This window comes from Embiotoca jacksoni, unplaced genomic scaffold, assembly GCF_022577435.1.
Source record: "Embiotoca jacksoni isolate LCO1_2020_lvr unplaced genomic scaffold, fEmbJac1.0.p SCAF_18, whole genome shotgun sequence".
NCBI lineage: Eukaryota > Metazoa > Chordata > Actinopteri > Embiotocidae > Embiotoca > Embiotoca jacksoni.
Genome location: NW_027185318.1, coordinates 3,541,633 through 3,562,244, shown reverse-complemented (window position 1 = coordinate 3,562,244; position 20,612 = coordinate 3,541,633). Strand labels below are relative to the sequence as shown.

Here is a 20,612-nt window from a genome sequence, read left to right as displayed (position 1 = left end):
AGTGTCATTTTGTGCATGTTAGCGTACTAATGTTAGTAGTTTGACTGAAAAGTACAGCCTCAGAGCATTGACTAGTTGCCAGCATTTGTCGACTCTTTGCAGCATTATTCATTGGTGCAGCTGCAGTTTGGACTCCGTGTTTTACTTTCGTTGGAGCACTAATAGTTGTGGCATGTTACTTTAAAAAACAGGATTTGCTTGGTGATGCCGACTTGCATTTGAACATCACATGACTAAACTTTGTTGCAGGGTTTTGTGATTCTCTCTTCATAAATGTTGTTTATTCTGTCAGCTCATCATCTGATAGAAATGTGTACAAAAATCTGTTGCTGTGGCTAAAGCGTTAGTTTACATTCCCCCTTTAATTAATGTGTTTTATCAGCCGCCAGCTGGGGGCCTGTGGCCGTTATGAAATTAAGATTTGCACAATATACATTCCTTTGCTTCTTCTACCTCATTTATTTTAATATGTTTAAATGCCACCGCAACTGCTCAGCTGAAAGTCTCATCTCAGCAAATGCTTCATTAGAGGTCTCGACTCACTGACTGCACTCCACCATAACAGCTTCGTTGTGTGACTCCTGGGAGTGTGTGAGTGACAGAGAGAATGAGAAATTATTCCACTGACACCCTCATCATTTCAATAACACTATATGGACAGAAATTTAATTTTGTCACCATTTTATATGATACAAGAAAGTCATTTTGACAAGTGTCTATCACAGTATTGTGCTCTGCAGGGCAAACATGTCCTGTGGACTATTACCAGATACTTATTGTTACACATATTGTTTCTGTCAGTTTAAGAAGAATCATCTTTTGTGTGTGTGTGTGTGTCAGTAAGTGACAGCTAAGTGCAGCACAGAAAAAAAACTACATAATATATTGCAGTGGGGAAAATTCTGCAAAGTCATCGCTGCCAAATCAATGCAATGCACTTTACAAATTACAAATATTGTATGAATCACACCACTTAAGTCTGCTAAAAATACTCGGTCATAATACAAGTACACGGTGGAAACAACAACAGTCTGGCTCTGATACATATAGGACTGTTTCCATATTTGCAGATGAAAAAGTGATGAACCCACCTTAAACCTACTTTACATTAAAATACCGTGGCTAATATCATAGTCATGTATTTAAGGGGTCTGTAGTCCGGTTTTAATGTGATGACAGAATGGATTTTGTTGGGAAAATATGCAAGGAGGGCCACAGCCAGAAATATTTCCAATATTTGGAATAAATTAGTCATGGTTTGTCCACACTGCTGAGTCCCTTACTTTTTATTAATTTATTCACCTAAAAATTGTTAAATATAAATACATTAAGTCTAAAATACTAGCGTAATATCAGCCCTTAAAATATGGAACATGTGTTTTCAATTATTGTATAAATATAATGTTTGTTCTTTTGACATATTGTAATATATATTTTAAGCTGCAGTATTTCTGTCTATTAGAACATCTCTCCTATTGTCGTTATTGAAGTTTCTCTCTCTGTTAAAGTTTTTTTTTTAATGTTTTTCCTTACCACAGACTGTCTCATGTATGATGTGTATTTTTACGATAATGTCAATTTTCAATGAGCTGATTAGAATTAGACTCGATAGAGAAGTTGTTTTGCTCTTTAAGATGTGAAGGTTTTCCAGCAGCAATGTAGGCATTCTTATTGATTCTGATGCAGGTGACAAGTTAAGACCGAAAAATCCATCATAAATAACTTTAGTTAAATTAAACTTGAGTTAAAATGCACTGCTTTTATGAGGGTTTTCAAATCTTTTATTACAAAACCAAAAGAGCCTGTACAGTACGCATAGTATAATTGCCATTCATGTATATAATACTTTTCAGTAAGACTTAAAATTAATACTCTTATTGATACAGATCTAAATAAATATCATAAATACATATAAGATTGAGCCAAACTGGCCCTGCCAATATTTATATTCACAGAATACAGTCCGCAGAGCATGTCAGGGAAAGCCAGTCAGCTCTTGGTTTGGGTGCGTGCGAGGGACAGAGCGTGGCAAGTATTTCAAGAAAGTAAATAACACTTTCAACCCTTTCTGTTTGCATGAGCCATAAATGTTCTCATTTCCCCCTCCGGTTGTGAAGTGACAGAGACAGAGGTACATCTCCAGAGTGAAGTTTAGAGTTCAAAACAATGCTTCCCGTCTTCGTCATGGATCAGTCCTTGTGGACTGAACATCGCACAACACCTCCAGAGTGGGCCCTGAAGGAACATGAGCAGACAGGCCTTCAGCGCTGGTTAACAGAGGTTGATGTCAGAGCTCAGCCATGTCATGCCAAGGGAATGGAAACAGTGCCGTTTGCCCGACTGCGGCTTCGAGTGTGGCCACTGGACTCTGTGAGCTCCTCGCCGTGTTCCTCCGACTTCTTGTCTGCGATGTTGGCCAGGAAACGCAGCGTGACTGAGTCCCACTCCTCCGGCAGCAGCAGCAGCAGGAAACCCAGGCAGATGATGCAGGTGGCTGCCAGGCGTACCACACTGAAGATCACCTCATGTTTCAAAACATCTACGGCTACGGTGAGAAAAAGAAAGACGGGGACAAAAGAGGGAGCCAAAGAGCCGGACAGGGAGAGAGAGGGTGGAGGAGAAACAAAAACAAATTGAGATTAATTACAAAAAGTAAGATAAACCACAGGACACTGCGGCTGTAGGGGATGAGTGTAGCAAATACGGCTTATAATCAGCACAAGCGATCCACTTTATCCTCTGTGTCTTTGCGGTTTGGAGCCCTGGGACAAGTTGCCGTAACCCACTGACCTTCATACAGTCCATCGTGGTTAAAGAAAAGAACTCGTCTGCAGGCATTTAGTGTCGCCTTGACAACCTGATCCTCCCTGAGCGAGAGGATAGTTGCAGGGTCTGTTGAGGCACACTGATGATTGGGTTTCCAGGATGAGAGAGGCAGACTTGCTGTGTAATCTGTTTGCTACAGTGGCCCTAAGTGCTGACCTCTCATTACAAAGCCACAGTATGTGTGGCCATTTACTCTCTTTTTTCATTTTAATTCACAACATACTAATCAAGGAATAATAATTAGGTTAATTGGAGGTAATACTTGAGAGAAACTTTACCTGCATTGCCTGGCACACTGAGTAGTGTCCCTATGGAGATAAGGATGGGGTAAGTCAGCACCACACCAACATGGACCAAGATGTTGAACACTGTAAAAGATTTGGAAGAAGTTGAAAGTACAAATTAATTATAGCTGAAACAATTAGTCAACTGGTTGTCTGTTTCATGGACAGTTTTTTGTTTTGTTTTTTATAGACAGTCATTATGACCAGGAGATGTATCCTACTAACATGCTGTCATTTATTTAAAAGGCAATATTCACACTCATTCTGACAATGTTCCTCACGCTTCACCAGGATGTGCGTGCACTCTCACCCAGCCACAGTCCTGCCAGTCCACACATGTATCCCCAGGGCAGCGAGGACAGCGAGCCCCAGTGCTCCACCTTGGTAAAGTAGAGGATGAGGGGCACGCAGGAGATGAAGATAAGGTTGAAGAAGCCCATGGTGGAAAGAAAATGAGCTACTTCTCCAAGGTTGGCGCTGCCTAGGAACATCTTGAACAGCACCTGGAGGGTGAGGAAACAATACCAAACCTGAAGTTGACACTATACAAGTATTTCAATTCAGTGCAGGCGAGCACACAAAGTTTAGACTGCAATATGCTTCCAGTCGCACCTTATAGAGAGCTGAAGTTGAGGCTGAGCCCACAGCCAGTGCCACACCCACAAAGGAATCGCCGTGGAAACCATCAGCATACGCCATCATGACAATGCCTGTGATTGCCATGATGGCTGCCACAATCTGCAATAGAGATTCAAAGCCATCAGCATCAGCACTGCCTTTACAGGCAAGAAAAACTTTCATTGAAAGCACAATAACACTTATTTGTTTTCATACAGACCCGGACACCCATGAACCGGTCCTTGAGGACGATCCATGACAGCAGAAAGACGAAGGCCTTGTGGCAGCAGTAGAGGGCAGAGACATCAGTGGCGGTCAGTTTCTTCAAGGCTAAGAGGTACAGGTAGTTGGTCAGTGTCCACAGGATTGAGAAGGGTGCTGTCCTCTTTACGAAAAGCTTGAGAGTCATCCCATCCTCCCCAAAGAGCTTGCTGCACTCCCTGTTAGAGAGAAACACCAAGGCCATAAAAGTTTTCAGAGATCCAGTTGGGCAGATGTTGTACTTTTCTTGAGTAACTGTGGTCATCTGTTTTCAAATTAAAGATTTATTTCAGAGGTTTACCTAAATTTCTGTATGGGCGTCTGCTTCTCCCGTGTCGTAACTACATGTCCTGAGTAGTATATGGGGAAGAAGAGGATGTTCCAGTTGCTGCTGAACCAGGAGATGAAGAACGGGCAGGAGAATGACTGGAAGGTCAGCTTCACCACCTGAGTGGTACCCACCCAGGAGGAGGAGACGCACAGCACCACCAGCAGACCACCCAGGACCTTCAGAACTGTGTTGGTGCATGTCTGGTAGGACCGGCTCTCTCCGCTGGTCTCGCTGCCTGGTGTCTCTGTCTGAGACTCTGAACCATCTTCTCCTGATGAGAGGTGAGAGAAAATCAATTGAAATCCACTGTAGCATCTGCTTTATGTGGGTTTTACTTCCAGCTTAAACTTCAATGAGGAATATATAACTATTTACCAACATGGCTTTATCACCTATAAGTTTGAATTGCTTCATCAAAGTCATGTAACGTATTCAATTTTATAACTTTTTAGATTTCTTTCCCAACGAATGTTTAAAACTGCGCTATAATGCTGAAAAGTCTTAAAATGTGAATTTAAACGAGGCCATGAAAATCACAAAACAGAAATCAACACTAATTACTGTCAAACCTTTATTAAAAGTTCTCGACTTGAATTGAGATTGGAATACTTTGATTTTAAAGCACAACCAGCAAAACAAATCACAAGTATGTAGATCACAACTGACTGCAGTGAAGAACATTTTTTCCCATAACCTCAAACCAAGTCTATATTCAGGGGAAACTGAGAGATGAGAGAACTATCAACTGGGCTCGGTACTGTTCACAATTGTTTTTTTAATGCTAGTTTCTGGTTGACTCTTTTTAAATATCTTTTATATATTTTATTCAACAACATGGCCAACCACCTTGGCATGGTTGCTTCAAACAAGAGAAACCAATCAAAAACGTAGATAGAAAGCATTTCTGCAAAGATACATAATGAATCTTATATTCTACATATTTTCCCGAAAAGAAACATTTTAAATAGTAGCTGTAATTTAATTACATATTTCTTAAGAAACTGCAACTGATTATAATTACATTTGTTTTGTAATTCAATTACATGTAGTGACAGTTCACTCCCCAACCCTGACTGTGACTCCCTGGATGTGGTCCAGCACATAAACTATTGATCAAATCGTCCTTTGTGATCACTACTTCAGTTTGCAATTCTTGCTGTAAAGGCACTCGCGAAGAAGCTTTGTTTAAAATGTGTCGGGTTAGCATGGTGGCTGTGCATGTCAGAAATAGCTTCGTCGCCTCATGATGCAGCATGTACTGCTCACCCGTTGTATGCAGGTGTGCACAGAAATCTGATGCCTAGAGAGCGAGAGTAAACCTAACCACATGACATTCCACTCGAAAGTCAAGTCAACCTTGGTACCGGTGGTACCGTTGTTGGTACCTTCCTGCTATGAAAAGGCTTCCTGCGGGTTATACTGGAACATACAAATAAGAATAGATGGAGCCTTTACTTTAATCTTGTGTCAGTGACGCATTGGTACATCTGGCCCTGTGCCCTAATGGACTGCGGGAGTAAGTGGCTTCTGGGCCTTAACTGTGCGGTATATGTGAAGTGCTGTGTGTGTGAGCATTTCCTGAGAGAGCTCAGATCCGTTCTTTACCTTTCAACAGTGTGATCAATTTACACCAGGGCAGGAATAAAAGATGACATGTGCTGGGTGTTTGCTGCCTGTGCTCTTTTTGCTAGCTCAGCACGTGACGCTCTGCCATTTCCACCATGGCTACAGACACTGGAGCTCCTGCAAACACTTTACCTTGTACCAGTTGTATCTCTGCAGTAGCAGTGCACCTCAGGGGTTCTCATTATTGTATCTTTTGTTTGCGATTTCAAAGAGACCTCAGCAGGATGTCATGACAAGTAGTGTCAGTGATGTGTAATGAAAGTGGATTGTGCCTTCAAGTAAACAGTTCTTTCTTACATCCAAAGACACCTCTTCACAAAATGTGTGTGGAGAGAGGAAAATGAAAAAAGTAAATTAATAAAAGAACTCCAGAGTCCAAACTTACTTTAAAAGCTTAATGAATGCATGTGATCATTGCTGGCACCCAGTAAGAGTACTGAAGAAAGGGGATGGTGGTAATTGTACCCAAATGATAATAAAATAACAGATTAGAGTCGCGTCAGTGCTGAGATGGGAGAAGTACTCACATCCTCCTCTGAAGTAAAAGTACCAATAACACAATGTAAAAGTGCTCTATTGCAAGTAAAAGTCCTGTATTTGAGATCTTACTTAAATAATAAGTGCATATATATGATCAGCCTAATGTACTAAAAGTAGGCATTTTGCTGAAAATTCCCTGTAACTGATTTGGTATAAATTGTTTTGTTACGATTCATCAGTGTGTCCGTAGCATTTTATGCAGTAAAACCGTGGGTTAGTGGGTTTTGAATACTGTGTATTCTACTTTGTACACTGTGGTGCACTGAGATGATAAATATGATCTAATATTTGCTTAATTATGATATATTTGATAATTTTATACAAATGATGATTTCATTACATTACATGAGAGGAAATTGTTGCTTGTTGGAGCCACTAACAGGTTACAGACATCTGAAATATGACAAGTTTTTATGTGAAGCCTTGAGCTGGAACATAACCAGTAATTATAACTGCCAGATAACTGTAGCGGTGTAAAAAGTAATGACATGCAGCACAGTACAAAGTGCCACAAAAGTGAAATACTCTAAAGTACAATTACCTCAATTTGTACTTAAGTAAATGTACTTTCCAGCTTTGCATGACTGCAGCACTGGCCTTGAGTCTGTCCAAAGTGCTGACCTGAAAAATCCCACTTACTAAACTAAAAGAAGTGAAAACCTTCAGCATAAATAATGATTACTCCAACCGATAAAGTCAGACAGATAAAGTTCTTCAGTTCAGTTAATTACAGACAGTGAAAATTCTCAGAAAATAACCTCAGATAACATGTTTCACCTCACAGCTGGGAGCAGGTTTACAGTATGTGGTGAAACCAAAATGTTCAACAGCGACACAGTTTTGTTTCTGCAGGATCATCGAGGGATTTGGTCTAATTACATTCTGTCACAGCAAGGATTCTCAATCAACCTAATGAGCCTGGTGGTTGCTAACTGGAAAACTGAGATCTGATATTTCTGCAAGAGAGAGGCAGCTCTTTCGTTCCTTTTTTTTTTTCTTTCTGGCTACTTTTTTTCATCTACCAAGCAAGATGGTTTGTGTTTCATAGCACCGACAAAACCTAAAGCTTTTAGTGTTGGATGCGAGCTCTTCTGTCCTGAGGTAACAGCCACTACTGGCTGATCTTGTGCCAAGATGCAGTAATATTATAACTCCACTATTCCCCTGCTTCATAAAAGTAGCTTTCATGGCCAAAATTGTATTCTCATAGCAGACAGTGTTATTGCTGACGAGTGTCGGCGCTAAAAAGATGCAAGTGAAGCAATAATCTCTGTCACACGCAGGCTGACAACACAATATTGAAAAATATACTTTACCAAAGCAGAAAAAGTACTATTTGAGCTTAATTTCAGTAGACTCAGAGTACTGGGTAACATATTTGGAAAACAAATATTACTCTTTAAAGTAATTAAGCACCAGCTGTCACAAATAATTTGCTGCAAAATTACAACTCCTGAAAGGTAACATTAAGAATACCTGTTTAGCTGCACAGTAAATTCCAAAGGTGTCTGTTTTTGAAGTGTGATTACATAAAAGTATTACATAAAAGTATGAGTAAATGCAACAGAGACAAGCTCCTTTCCACCTCTGTCAGAGAAGCACCCAGTGCATTTTAAGACTATCCTGTATATAGACTACAATGTTATATAATACAATATGTAACCCTTTAGAAAATATGGACATATCACTCGGGGCAGAACAGGTGTCGTTGGAAGTGTTACCATTTCATTATAGAAAACACTGTGCTGCATAGGATCACTCACTACTGGCACCTTTTTACAGACCTTATCTACTCAGTGTGACGCAGTATGCTACTCGAACCTCACGTTTCAATCCATTCTATGTTTTCTCCCCGCCACTGACGCTGCATGCCGGTGACACTGATTGATGGAGCCCTGCTGAATCCAATAAGAAGCTCACAGTTATGTCTGCAGTGGCAGTCAGGCTCACTACGAGTCAAACGCATCAAGTCTTTATCCAAATCAGCTCAGAAGATGCGGCATGGATATGGTGATGCTGATGAAAAGTTGATTAGCGGTATCATTCTTTCGTCTCCGTTGCAAAAGTTAAAGGTGGAGGGCTTTTATGAAGCTGTTGTAGAGTGGAGAGCAGAAGTGATGAGACGAGAACAGGCGAGCACAATTAACAGATGTAAAGGCAGCTAACTCGGGCCTACCACACGTCCTGCCAATGCATTTAGCTTCCAAACGCTAACAGGAATCTGAAATGATCCAAATTTGTTTTTACAACGTCCAGAGTAAAACTGTTAGATTGTCAGTTCAAAGGCAGCTCTGCTTTGCCAACTCTAAAGACACTAATTTCTCATCTCACACGATCCAAGTAAATGCAGCACACACTTCAGTAGGAAGCATCCATATCACGGCATCTGTATGGCACAGCATACTCTCTGTATGGCACTGGTGCATGTGATGCCTTCTGGGAAACCATATAATGTCACCTGTGGCCATGAAGATAAAAGTACTTCATAGTTTTAAGCAGCCTATCTGAGCTAAGTCCATGCTAACACATACACATAACACATACACAGTAGAGTATAAATGGCACATTGGACCCTCCCTGTTACCTTCAGAGATGGGGCAGGTCAGGACCTGAGTGCTGTATGAGCTGAGAGGAGCCACTCGGGCCGAGTGCTTCTTCATCCTCCACTGGGGGCACCACACACTGTCCTCCCCTGAAAGGTGTGTGTGTGTGTGTGTGTGTGTGTGTGTGTGTGTGTGTGTGTGTGTGTGTGTGTGTGTGTGTGTGTGTGTGTGTGTGTGTGAGTGTAGAAGTGTGCCCGGGATGCTGGTGCTGCACGCTCAGCAGCTCCTCCTGCTCGCTCCGTGCATCCTCAGACTCCTGACTCCTCCGCGTCTTCTTCACCCTCTTGACTGCCCCCTCCTCCCTGATCTCTGTCAACTCTTCTGTCTTCTTTTCCTTCTACTCCAGTCCAGACTCTCCGTTCCTCTCCGGCCCAGCGCTCTCACTTTTACTGGTGCTCTCTCTCTCTCTCTCTCTATGTCTGTCTGGATAGTGACACAGCTCAGTGGAGATGGCTCAGTGGAAGGGCAGCGAAGTGGAGACTCTACTGTTGCACTGTCATGCCGTGATCCAGCACTGCCACTGTCTCCAAGGGAGACTGAGCTTCAAGTGTGTGTGGCATGGTGCAATCACTCCCCTCATCTCTTTCTGTCCTCCCCCTCCTCTATTCTCTCTGTCTCCCTCGCTTTTCTCCTCCTCTTATTTAGCTCCACAAATCAGCAGCTTTGTTTGGAAGGTAACCAAGCAGCCCAGGCTAATTATGCTGTGTTAGCTGCGCCCCCTCCTTTCCTACTTCCTCCCGCCCTCCCCTTTCTACCTGACCAGACTCTCCTCACTTCTTCTGTCCCCGTATACTCGTCCTCTGCCTTCTAATGACTCTCTCTCTTCTTGGCACATCTTCCTGCTCTTGACTACCCCTTGAGAGTCAGATTATTTGTAGAGCTCTCTCTCGTTGCCTCCAACAATGTCACATTAATCAATTGAACAATATGAAAACGACAAAAAAACATGTGCACATGAATACACGACAATCCCATAGATAGGTCATTTTAGTGCTCTCGGTATTTAGAAGAAGGACAAGAGGCCTCTCTACCCACATAATCCTCACATCACTACTGCATGTCTACACATCCCTATGCTGCCCGCATGATATTTCCATATTCCACCCATACAACAAAGCAAAACCTCTACAAAACTTGTGTTTGTAGTGTACTTTAAGCTTAACAAGAACATTTACAACTTTCAATCAAGAATATTGATATGGACTTACTTCTTATAGAAACTATGAAATACAAGCAGAGCAGGAATGTTACTTTTCCAAAAGAGTTCAAACTAACCAAAAATAGTTTTAGAAAAGCAGTCACCCACAACATTAAAGCACTGCTTACTGCGTCAGCACCTTGACACTAGGAAATGTAATGCTTGTAGAGAGTTCAGTCAGCGATATTTATGTAACTGACCATTTATAGAAAGTGGTTGTCAAACTGGATTTGGCTGCAAAGGTGCTATAGGAGAGTTCTTGAGAAACGCTATATGTTTTCTTTTACATTAAATATTTACATTGTGATGCTGATACTTTAATATAGCATTTCAATACTTTTTCCATCACTGTTACACAGTCAAGGGAAAGACTCCCATCAGCAGCCATGTGGACTTGAGGAGGGTCAGTCTGGGTGATGTGAGTGAGCCTCAGGACTGTGGTCAGGAGTTTCCATTTCAAGGAAAGCCCTCCGGTCATTCTATCTCTCGCTGTGGTTTATCTATCTTGAGATTTAATGGACCTAAATGTTGTTTGGACCTCTACAACAATAACATATCAATGCACAGTGTATGCAGTCGGACACCAGGCTTTGCAGACAGTAATATAATCTTAATATAGCCGATGTTATGCAGTGTTCACCAATAAAGTCTATAAAATTGAAGCAGGAGCACTGTGACCTGAAAAACAGAAAGTACTCGAGGTAAACATGCAGTACAGTAAGTGTGATAGCCTTTTGTCTAAGCTGGTTGGTTAAGAAGACTACTGGAGTGCTATTTTGCAGTACGTTTGCTCCAGGATTTCTGTTATTATAACAGCATTACCCTGAACCCCTCCCTTCCTGTCTGTCTCTGCTTTCCAATGCTCATCAGCCAAAGTTCTGGTAAAACTACAAAGCGCACAGCAGATCAGAGTATTTTTCTGTGCATTCTTCAGGACTGTGAGAGAACAGAAAACAGCACAGTTACTGTTTGGCTGTTTGTTACAATGGAAAGAAATTTGGGGCCACGTTTGAGTAACACCATTTGTTTGAATGCAGAATTCAGTACTGGAGAAACACTTTGAAAAACCAACTCTCTGTTGTCATTTTTTTTAGGACAACGCCACGGCGCATACACATTTATTCCCTGCGGGCACTCAGTGTTACAAAACAGAATGAGTGTAACACCAATGCAAATGCAGTAGGCGATTACATGAGACTCAACAATGTTTGTGCATTAAATGTGTGACAAGCATGGCTGAATAATGTTTGCTCAGGTGTAAGCAGGGGATAAGCTGGGGGTATGGATCCCCCAAGGAGGGTTAAACTTAAAAATAGCCCTGCTGATGAGCGGAGCCAACAACTAGACGAGGAGGGGGCAGAAAAACGATGGAGTCAGCAGAGCCCAGGATGCTAATCGCTATCGGATTAAAAGAAATACCTGGAGCACTGGCACTACAGGAGGGCACATTTCAATCTCAAATATTAGACCAGGGACTAAAAGTTTTAAGGGGATTATTTCTCTCTCTATCCTGTCTTTCTACACTGTTCTGCATATATGTAACATTAACTAAAAACATCACAAGTTCAATTCCAACTAATGGGTTCACTTGTATATTTTATTGTCTTTCTGTTTTCTTTCTTACAAATCTGATCTCATGTCTGATAAAAGGAGAAGAGCATTTATCATTCATTATAATGAAACACTTCTCTGTCTCATTGACAGTTCTGCAGCCAAACAGCGTCATATCTAACACAAACAAATGCACATCTCTCCTGAACACAACAGAATCACAAACGGCAACTCCAAAATAACCGTCAAGTTTAATCAATACTTCTACTGAACAGTTTCAAAAAATTACTACCTTTAGGTGAAACTAATAAACTTAATTTTATTTATTAAACAAAATGGTCTGCATGCATTATAGATCAAAGCACAATATAGTACAGCATCCTCGCTCTTTACCTCCATAGCAACAGCGCATCTCCTGTGCACACTGACGCACTCAACCCATTCAGGCTCTTTTGTCATTTAGATTAACCAAAGCTCCTCAGTTTATAGTAGAAGGCTCTTTGTCTTTTGCACCTCTCTGTTACTCATCACATCTCGACAGGACCAGAAACAGAAAAGACCGACGCAGGATGCCGAATTTAGCTGAAATGGGGACTGGACAACCTCTTATTTCTGGCTGTCAGGTGTGTTTCCAGTCACTGTACCTCACACCATCAACTCAGCCCAAAGTAGGAAGAACACTGGAAGATGAGGACATCTAGTGGTAAATAGGATGGATTGCATCAGAGTTGCAACAGAAGTGAGGTCTGTCAAGGGGAGGCTTTGCTCAAACCATTAAAGGGTCAGTTCGCCCAAATTAATGTGCCAAAGTTTTGAGAAAACTGCTCTTCAGCCATCGCCATGATTCAATCAAAGTTAATGGAATTTAATGTGTGGCACTGAAAACAATCCATCAAGTAGTTTTTGAATGGTGTCGAAGAATATTTAAAAGCAGATACAGCCAGAAAGAACGTTTTTTCTGGTCATTTTTTTGTGTTTTTGGGTAACCTGACCTTTTAATTTATGAAAAGTATTTTTTATTAAAAGAACAGATGCACTGATTTTATATGCCGAGCACCAATTCTGACTTTATTAAGTAGATCACATCAGCCATCACATGACTGACCCACTTTAGTTTCTACACCGGTGTATGAGCATAGCATGCATAGTGTTAGTTAATGAGATGTTTGGCAGATATATATTGAGTCAGTTGATCTTTCCAGTATTCTGCATTAATTTGGCACTTTTTGTATTGTAAAACTAAACAATTTCTTTTTCAAAATAAAACATAACCTGAGTGATTCAGCTGTTCGTTATCTTTATTAATTCATATACAGCTGCATCAGCAGAGCGAAAGCAATTCCTGCCCTCATAGTGCGTCAAATAAAAATGGTCTCGATAACTTCCATGGAGTGGAGTACACAGATTTAAAGTTAGAAATGAAAAAAAACAGCACTAGTATGGTATCACTGCTCGGTATTTCACTGATGGATGTGAAAGGTTTACTGTTGTTATTAGCTTTACAGACCACAAGGGGGAAGTGTTCGGTTGCTGAAGTGACTGCTGCTGTGGAGCAGCACTCAGTAAAACAGAAAGGCTGCTGCAAGCTGTACACATACTACATTCTTATATTATGTAATATTACTTTTTGATTAGAGCAGGTTTATTGCAGGACACATGAATTGCTGCAGCCAACCAACATATTGAATCACCTGACACACAGTATGACCAGATCTGGCCAAAGGCACTGTGGCATGAGCACAGGTCAGCAGTTCTCCTGTAGAGAAATATTGCATCCATTACTTGCACGGCGTTTCAGCTAATTCCCAGGAGCACGTAAGACTAACAGCACTCCAGGAGTAATTCAGGCAAAGCTCATATCCCATTCGTCAGGCAGGTTATAAATAGCGCAGAGTGAGCAAGCATGGGAACGGGGCAGTCCAAAAAAATAAAGTATGTGCACGTACAGAATGTTTGAGGCCACGTTAGAGGAAGATTCACCTGCAGTAAATTGTGTCTGTACATGGTTTCAAAACTGCAAAGTGAACTGCCAGGATCGGCACGAGCAAGTATGGATTCAAAAGCATCTTCAAATTGTATTTTTATGTCTCTGGACTTTCTTTGTGGACAGAAGTGCACATTAGACTCATTGCACTGTGATGACTGGTTACCTTTCCTGCCCTGCCCACATGATTTCCCTCAGTGTGCTTTGGGTGTGCTGTTGTCTTGCTGTGATGCCAGCGGTGAACAACACAGGCTCAGTGCTGAGTGGGACTGCCACTACCAGTACCTGTCATTTCTCCTGCACAGTACCTAGTCACCCACTGGGGAGCACGCAAGCACTGTACACTTTTTGGAAATTAGCAATTCGAAGCAACACACTTCAAAATAGCTGTAATGTTTTTCTGGAGATGCAGGTAGAAGCATTTCCTGCACGTACCATTGTTGTCTCCTCCAACCAGGAGCCTTTAGTGAGCGCCGTTACAATATACTCATCCTTTCTTTATCTTATTTAAATTCAATTCCATTTGAACCTTCCCCTTGAGCACATTTTGTTGTTGTGCAATTATCTACGTAAAGTGGTGCGATGGGAAATATTGCACCTTGCTTGTTCAGAATTCAATTTGTATTCTAATATTCAAGTTTTGTCACCGCATGTAAGCCATGATATCATAACTTTACTGTATGTATCACAGCCGAGACCCCAATGTAGCCCAAAATCTCCCTCAGAGGCATATTCTAATTCAACACAGATGGCAAGTGGTGATGATAACAAACTGGCAACAAATCTTACTAAATATATCATCACCCTGTAGGCTTGGCAGGATCAGCCTACTGTTTTATTTACGTACACCTGTGTCTTATTCTTTATGGAAAATGATGCTCACCAGCTTGAGTAACATGTGACTCTTGACTCAAAGTGTAAACAAAGCAAAGTACAATAATGTGATGTTTACAGGCAGACGGAAGTTGTCAAGAAAGTGACTTTTTAAAATCCCAATTCTGAGAACTAACACATTTAAGAGGACGATGGTGTTGTGCATGAGCAGTTCAGTTAGACTCCCTCAGTGACAGCTCTAGCAACAGCGTGTTTACTAGCTATGCAAGCAGGAAAGATGTTGACAAGTGTACTGCCCTGAGGAATACCTTCTGTTGACTCTGGCATTCACACAATTCAGTTGATGGCGAGATGGAAAAACACAGGGCTACAGATGGCATATTTTATCAGAGAAATGGGAAACGTCTCCAATCAAATAACTCCTCAGCTCCCAGACACAGTAGGTTTTATGAGTTCAGAATGGCTATTACAATCCACACCTGCTCCTTATGCCTGAAATTACATCACACATGACACCCCGTCTTTTTATTTCTCCTGCTATAGTGTACAGTAGAAAATAAGATGGGACAGAAAAGACTTGTAAACGAGAGCTCAAACTAACAGTTGTTGTTAATTATCGATTAATCTGCAGTTCCTTTTTCTCAACTTAAACATTTAATTGGAATTTAGTAAAAAATGAGGGATATAATTTCCCACCGCTCAAAGAGATGCATTCAGATGTTTTGATTTGTCAGACTAACTGCTCATACTCAAACTTTCCAATAAAAAGCCTTTCAATAAAACAAGTAAACATTTAAATGACTGAAAAGTACCAGTGAACAACAGCTGAGTATTGATTCTGTCACACTTTGTGGGCGTGTTTTCAACTGGCCTCCATATTTAACATGACTGACAAACTGCACACATTCACCACATTCACCAGAACACACATCCTAATTTTCATTTTCATTGTTAGAGCCAAAAATTCAGTACTGGTGACACAATAACCAATGAACTATTTAACTGGCTCAATTTTACATTATGGCTCCACATTTTCTTCCATAGATTAATGTGGACAAGTTGATAGGCTAAATTCTCAAATGAAATGTGTGATTGGATTCATGGTTAATCTGCTGCAGCTGACACTCCTGATAAACAGGAGGCCGTCAATGAGAGACGAGCTCATTTCCCTTCTCCTCAGCTGCTTTCTAAAAATCCATTGAGGTGCTCTGGGCTCGTGCGAAAGAGCGTCAGCTGGATAAGTTCTTGACTGAATGAGAGCTGATCTGCATACCCGCATTTCCTCAGAGATTTCAAACAGGTCTGTCAGAGTAATGCATGATGTCACAGAGGGCCACATTTTAGCAGTAGGTTCGCGGGGGAAAGTTATAACCTTGTGAGTATGTCTCTCTCCTACGGGGAACTTACATGACAAATTCAGTTCAGCTGAGGTGGAGGGTATATCAGCAAGGGAATCTCAAGACACAAACATTTTTTTATTTATTTCAGAAAAGTGCCAGGTCATTACTACTTTTAATAACAAATTATCAAACAATACAATGGATAGGGCAATTATGTGGCACAGAGGTGAGACTCTTATTCTGCTCTTATACTTCATGCCTTGTCAAATCCTGCTCTGCACTCCTTGCCCCATTACTATAAAGACTTTTGTGACACTGCCAACTGTCTTTTTACAGTTTGGTTGTAATCCCGGCAGCGCTGCCAATACTTTTACAGAACTAGAAGGGCAAGTTTTTAGAGATCATCTCTGAACAAATTGCACCATCAGCTCTCTCCTCCAATCGCAGCCTTTATCTCAGCGTCAGCAGAATTCACCATATTGCACCACCAATCAAAACCACGTTGACAATTGAAAATTATAGAGAGGCTTAAAGTATTAAAGTGCTGCTATATCTCAAGCATGCCAGGAGATAGCTGGCAGTTATCGCACGCATCACAGGAGGAGCTGTGCTGTTTGCCATTTTGGAAATGTATTGATTTAATTACATATTTGGAATAAACAATTGATTTGCGATGTAAGTGACTTCGCCAACATGAGTGTCTGATGTTAACAACATTAGGCAACAGTTCAAACAATAAAACTCAAGATATTGAATTTGAAAATGGCAGCATAATTTGTGCATGACACTTTGCTGTGTAGTTGTATTGCCAGATTTAGTGAGATTAGTTCTCTCTCTCTCACATTGTGTCTGATAGATGGATGGTCCAGCAGATCATCAGCCTCCAGCTGATGGTGACAGTGATTGACATCACGCTGCTCCTTAATGACCATAATTAAAACCCAGTTAGCTGAGCTGGCAATAGCAGATTTTGTAATCGCCTTATTAAATGGAAAACTAATTTGCAAGGAAAGAAGATGCATTGTTTCTTCCACACACACTCCTGCCACAGCACCGAACAGCATCGTCTGTATTTCTATACAATCTTTTGAAACACTTTTCTTTTCTTTTTGATCACAATCATAAAATGCAGTCTCTTTCATCCTCACACATGGTCAAGAAAAGCGTGAAACGATCACATCTACTAATGGTCCATCAATTGACTTTGTTTTCACTCACTTCTGTGACTGGAGTATCCCGGGTTGTAGCCGTAGTAGCCGGTGATCCTCAGGATCCGGTCCTCTATGTCGTGCAGTCCGTTGGCCGTCACTTTGGGGATGCTGTCCGTCAAGACAGCGCTGCTGCCGCCGGTCGGCGTCGCCTTGCCCGGCAAGTGCGTGTTCTTCAGGGGCTCCAGGCGGATGCAAGGCTGGTCTCCGCTCTCCGAAACACTCTCTGTGCTTATCATTGTCGGGTCCGAGCGGGCAGACATCAGAAGAGACCGGGGACGAGCCCTGATCACCATGCGAGAGACCCTCGGGGCGGCATCAACAATTAGCAGCGAGAGGAGGACATCCAAATCCACATTCACATTCCTTTAGTGATGCTCCCGGTCGCAGTGCAAGGTTATCAATCTCCAGCAGGCTGGCAGACATGAAACACTAGGGGGCGTGTCACTACTATCACATGCTTTGTAGGTGTACTCAATTAAATAGAGAGAAAAACTTGGCTGCAGTCAGCAGTGAAGTAGAGGAGCCAACACTCATAACAGCTTTCATAAAAACAAGCTCCCAGTTCACAGCATCTCTATAACATTCAGTAAAATATCTTTATGTGGGTTTAATAATGAGTTACTCTTGGCTATATTGTATATTATTACTTATTATTACTATAAAAGCTGTCATTTTCCAGATTGTGATTATTACTTGAGTTTATTGAGGCAGTTGTAGTTTCAATCTTTTGTGGTGGCTCTTGCAGCACTCTGACATGCTGTTATGATCTTCTGACTTTTAAGTGGCCTTTGGTAATATTCCTCAATGTAAGAGCCAAAATACGTCGCTGGAATAACCGCAATTTAATTGCTATTCAATGTTTGTACATTAGATGTCGCTGTACTAACATCCAGAGCTCAGGTGTACAGGTAGAAAGGTGTTGTTTTCAGTTGTTTATGACACCTGAAGGGCACGTGCTTTTTGACCGCTGTTGCGCAAAAGTTTGTTATGTTGTGACGCACGTTGCGTTTGGATTTATTGCAGGAAACTGGACACTGGACGTTTATGCACTGTGGAAACTATAAAAAAAAACAAAAAAAAACAAAAAAAAACAAGGATTATTGTCATTCTGCAACCAAAAGAAACAGCCTGCTGATTCTTTCCTCAACACAACACAAGCAGCTCATAACGTCATCCAAGGAGGTCCTGACATCTCAGCAGCTCCAAAAGTAGGCTATACAGTTACATGACCTTTACTGAATGAAAAACAAGCCTCTTTTTCTGTGCTTTCTCATCTCAAAAATCAATCACTGAAAGAATCAGTCTTAAATAATCAACTGTTTTTTGGAGCGACACATCAGAACAGTGACAGATTAAATAAATCCTAATTGAAGATTTAACCCATCTCACAAAAATAACCAGAAAGATCACCAATCATTTATTTTTAAGACTCTATTTACAGCATCTATTCACTGCTTCCTCCTGCTCGCTGATATTTGTGGACCTCTGATGTTTCCATTTGTTTTTCACAATGAAATATGTATGTGTGTTTGGGACACAAATGTGGCTCAGGTTTGTCTCACATGCTGGTTCACAGCTATTGACTCCTCTCCACACTTGAATGTGGGCCACAGTGTTGTTTTTAGTTTCAGACTATAAAAAAAAAAAAAAGGGTTTTCTGAAAGTATAATAGCTTTTAGGTTATGGAGTTTGTGCATGTTGCTTTATGCAATACCAAATGAAGGTTTTTTTTTTTCTCACTATTTTCAAGCACTTATTATGAAGGTAAACCCCAGAACAATCTCTTTTCCTCAGCTGGCCACACGTTCTCTTGCTGGCTCAGGGAAGCTCCACTTGACTGGATCCCCCAGCTTGCAGATGCATGGAAAAAAAAAATGTAGAAAATTGGGCTCTAAATCCAATAACACAAGATGCAGTATTTCAGTAGCTCTCCGATACGCCTCTTTCCAAGTCCTCCCCTCTCTGTGTGAAATCGATTCTCAGTGTGTGGAGAATTTGTGCCCCTATTGGCATTGTTGTGCAGACACATGCCGGGGTTTATGATGCCCTTGGACGCCAGAAGTGCTTCCTCCCCCTGTCTTACTTACTAAACCAATCTCCACCTCATGTTCTTTTGTTTCAGTTTGTTTGTGTTCCAAAGCACTTATCTCACACATTCAGTTCAGGGACAGCTTTGTGGTTACAACAATGAAATGCCAATGCCCAGAAACTTTCTCCACGCTTTTTGAGAATTGCTAATTTATTATTGGACACTTTCTTACAAGTCTGTGCAGCTGCACTCCAAAAAAAGTTTTCTTCATTTGTCTACTTTTGTTGTGGCGTCCACTTTTGTCTCAGTTCTGCAGTGCATAATGTAAGCAGTTACATTAGCACATTGTGCATCGGTTGCTCTCTTTCGTGTCTAAGGTGCCCGTCAAAGTTGCTGTTTTCTATCAGCTGCTAATGCATTGAAAAGAATTGAGCTCAAAAGGGAGAGTTGCTCTCTGACAGCAGTGGGCTCATTAAAAGTCTTTTCAGCTTTAACCCACATTAAAAAGGCTTTTTATGCATGAGCCGTGACAGTGCAAGTCCTGGCTTTTCAGATTTTTAAATGCTCATATACAGCACTGTGATATATTAAATTGTCATTGCAAAGAGATCTCCAAAGATCAATCCTCGTAGCAATAACTCAAGAGCTGAAGAGATGATACTCATATCTTCTTTAATATATCGCTAATTGTCCCCCAGAAACGAGGCTGACTTCAATCTCAGACAACATGATTATCATTCAGAGCGTCCCCAGATGCAAATATTCTGTGCATGATGAACATTGTCTCACCTTCCTTTCCTCTCTGCACTACTATTTAAGGAGAATAAATCAAAGTGCCTGAGTCTAAAACTCCAATTATCGTGTTCATTAGCTCCTCGAACATTCTCACTGTTTGCCTTGGCTGTGGTGTGACGAGGGATTTTACTGTTCCTATACAGCCGTGCTTATTCAGTGCAAAGAGTGGTGTGTGCAAAGAGTGTGGCTTTTATTTTTAGATCCCCGGGTCTCATTTATGATGCTGAGAGATGTATTGTTGTGTGAATCCGTGGCCGTGAATCTAATGACAGTTTGATCATATTCTCACTGTAATTGTTCACTGACTCTTCTCCTCGGTGCTTGTTGTTGGCACTTTACCATAAAACATAATCCTTTGCCTAAGTGGACTAAAAGGACATACTGAGGAGACAATATGTCCCATGTGACTTCATCCCAGGCCAACCCCAGCACACCAGCACCCCCCACAGTGGCTCGGCAAGTCACCTTTGAGATCAGTGACCAACTCCCTAGCCACCTGCTGTATAAATATTCAATGTGCACTAAAGATAACCTGGCTCGTGCACTGCGGAGAGAGAAAGAGGGCTCTACGGCAGAAGAAG

The 20,612-nt window shown here is 41.3% G+C and overlaps 1 protein-coding gene across 2 annotated transcripts; it reads right to left on the bottom strand.

Moving 5' to 3' along the window:
• Positions 1-664: 664 nt before the first annotated feature.
• On the bottom strand, positions 665-17,582 carry slc35f4 (solute carrier family 35 member F4). 2 transcript variants are annotated; one of them, XM_069152163.1, is made up of 7 exons: positions 17,215-17,582; positions 4,291-4,591; positions 3,949-4,168; positions 3,723-3,848; positions 3,421-3,613; positions 3,105-3,194; positions 665-2,545 (listed from the first exon to the last, which is right to left on the bottom strand). In XM_069152163.1, the coding sequence occupies exons 1-7, from the start codon at positions 17,498-17,500 to the stop codon at positions 2,304-2,306; spliced, it is 1,458 nt and encodes a 485-aa protein (XP_069008264.1). In that variant the 5' UTR covers positions 17,501-17,582; the 3' UTR covers positions 665-2,303. The 2 variants fall into 2 exon arrangements, with proteins under 2 accessions (XP_069008264.1, XP_069008266.1); XM_069152165.1 differs by lacking the exon at positions 17,215-17,582 and adding an exon at positions 9,071-9,603.
• Positions 17,583-20,612: the final 3,030 nt, after the last annotated feature.

What these genes read in the sequence shown, in the direction of transcription:
- slc35f4 (XM_069152163.1), bottom strand. Translation starts at nt 17,500, where the DNA reads ATGGTGATCAGGGCTCGTCCCCGGTCTCTTCTGATGTCTGCCCGCTCG. An exon ending in CAACTTCAGCTCTCTATAAG is followed by an intron (nt 3,614 to 3,722) that starts GTGCGACTGGAA and finishes CTCACCCTCCAG; the next exon opens with GTGCTGTTCAAGATGTTCCT. An exon ending in ACTGGCAGGACTGTGGCTGG is followed by an intron (nt 3,195 to 3,420) that starts GTGAGAGTGCAC and finishes AATCTTTTACAG; the next exon opens with TGTTCAACATCTTGGTCCAT.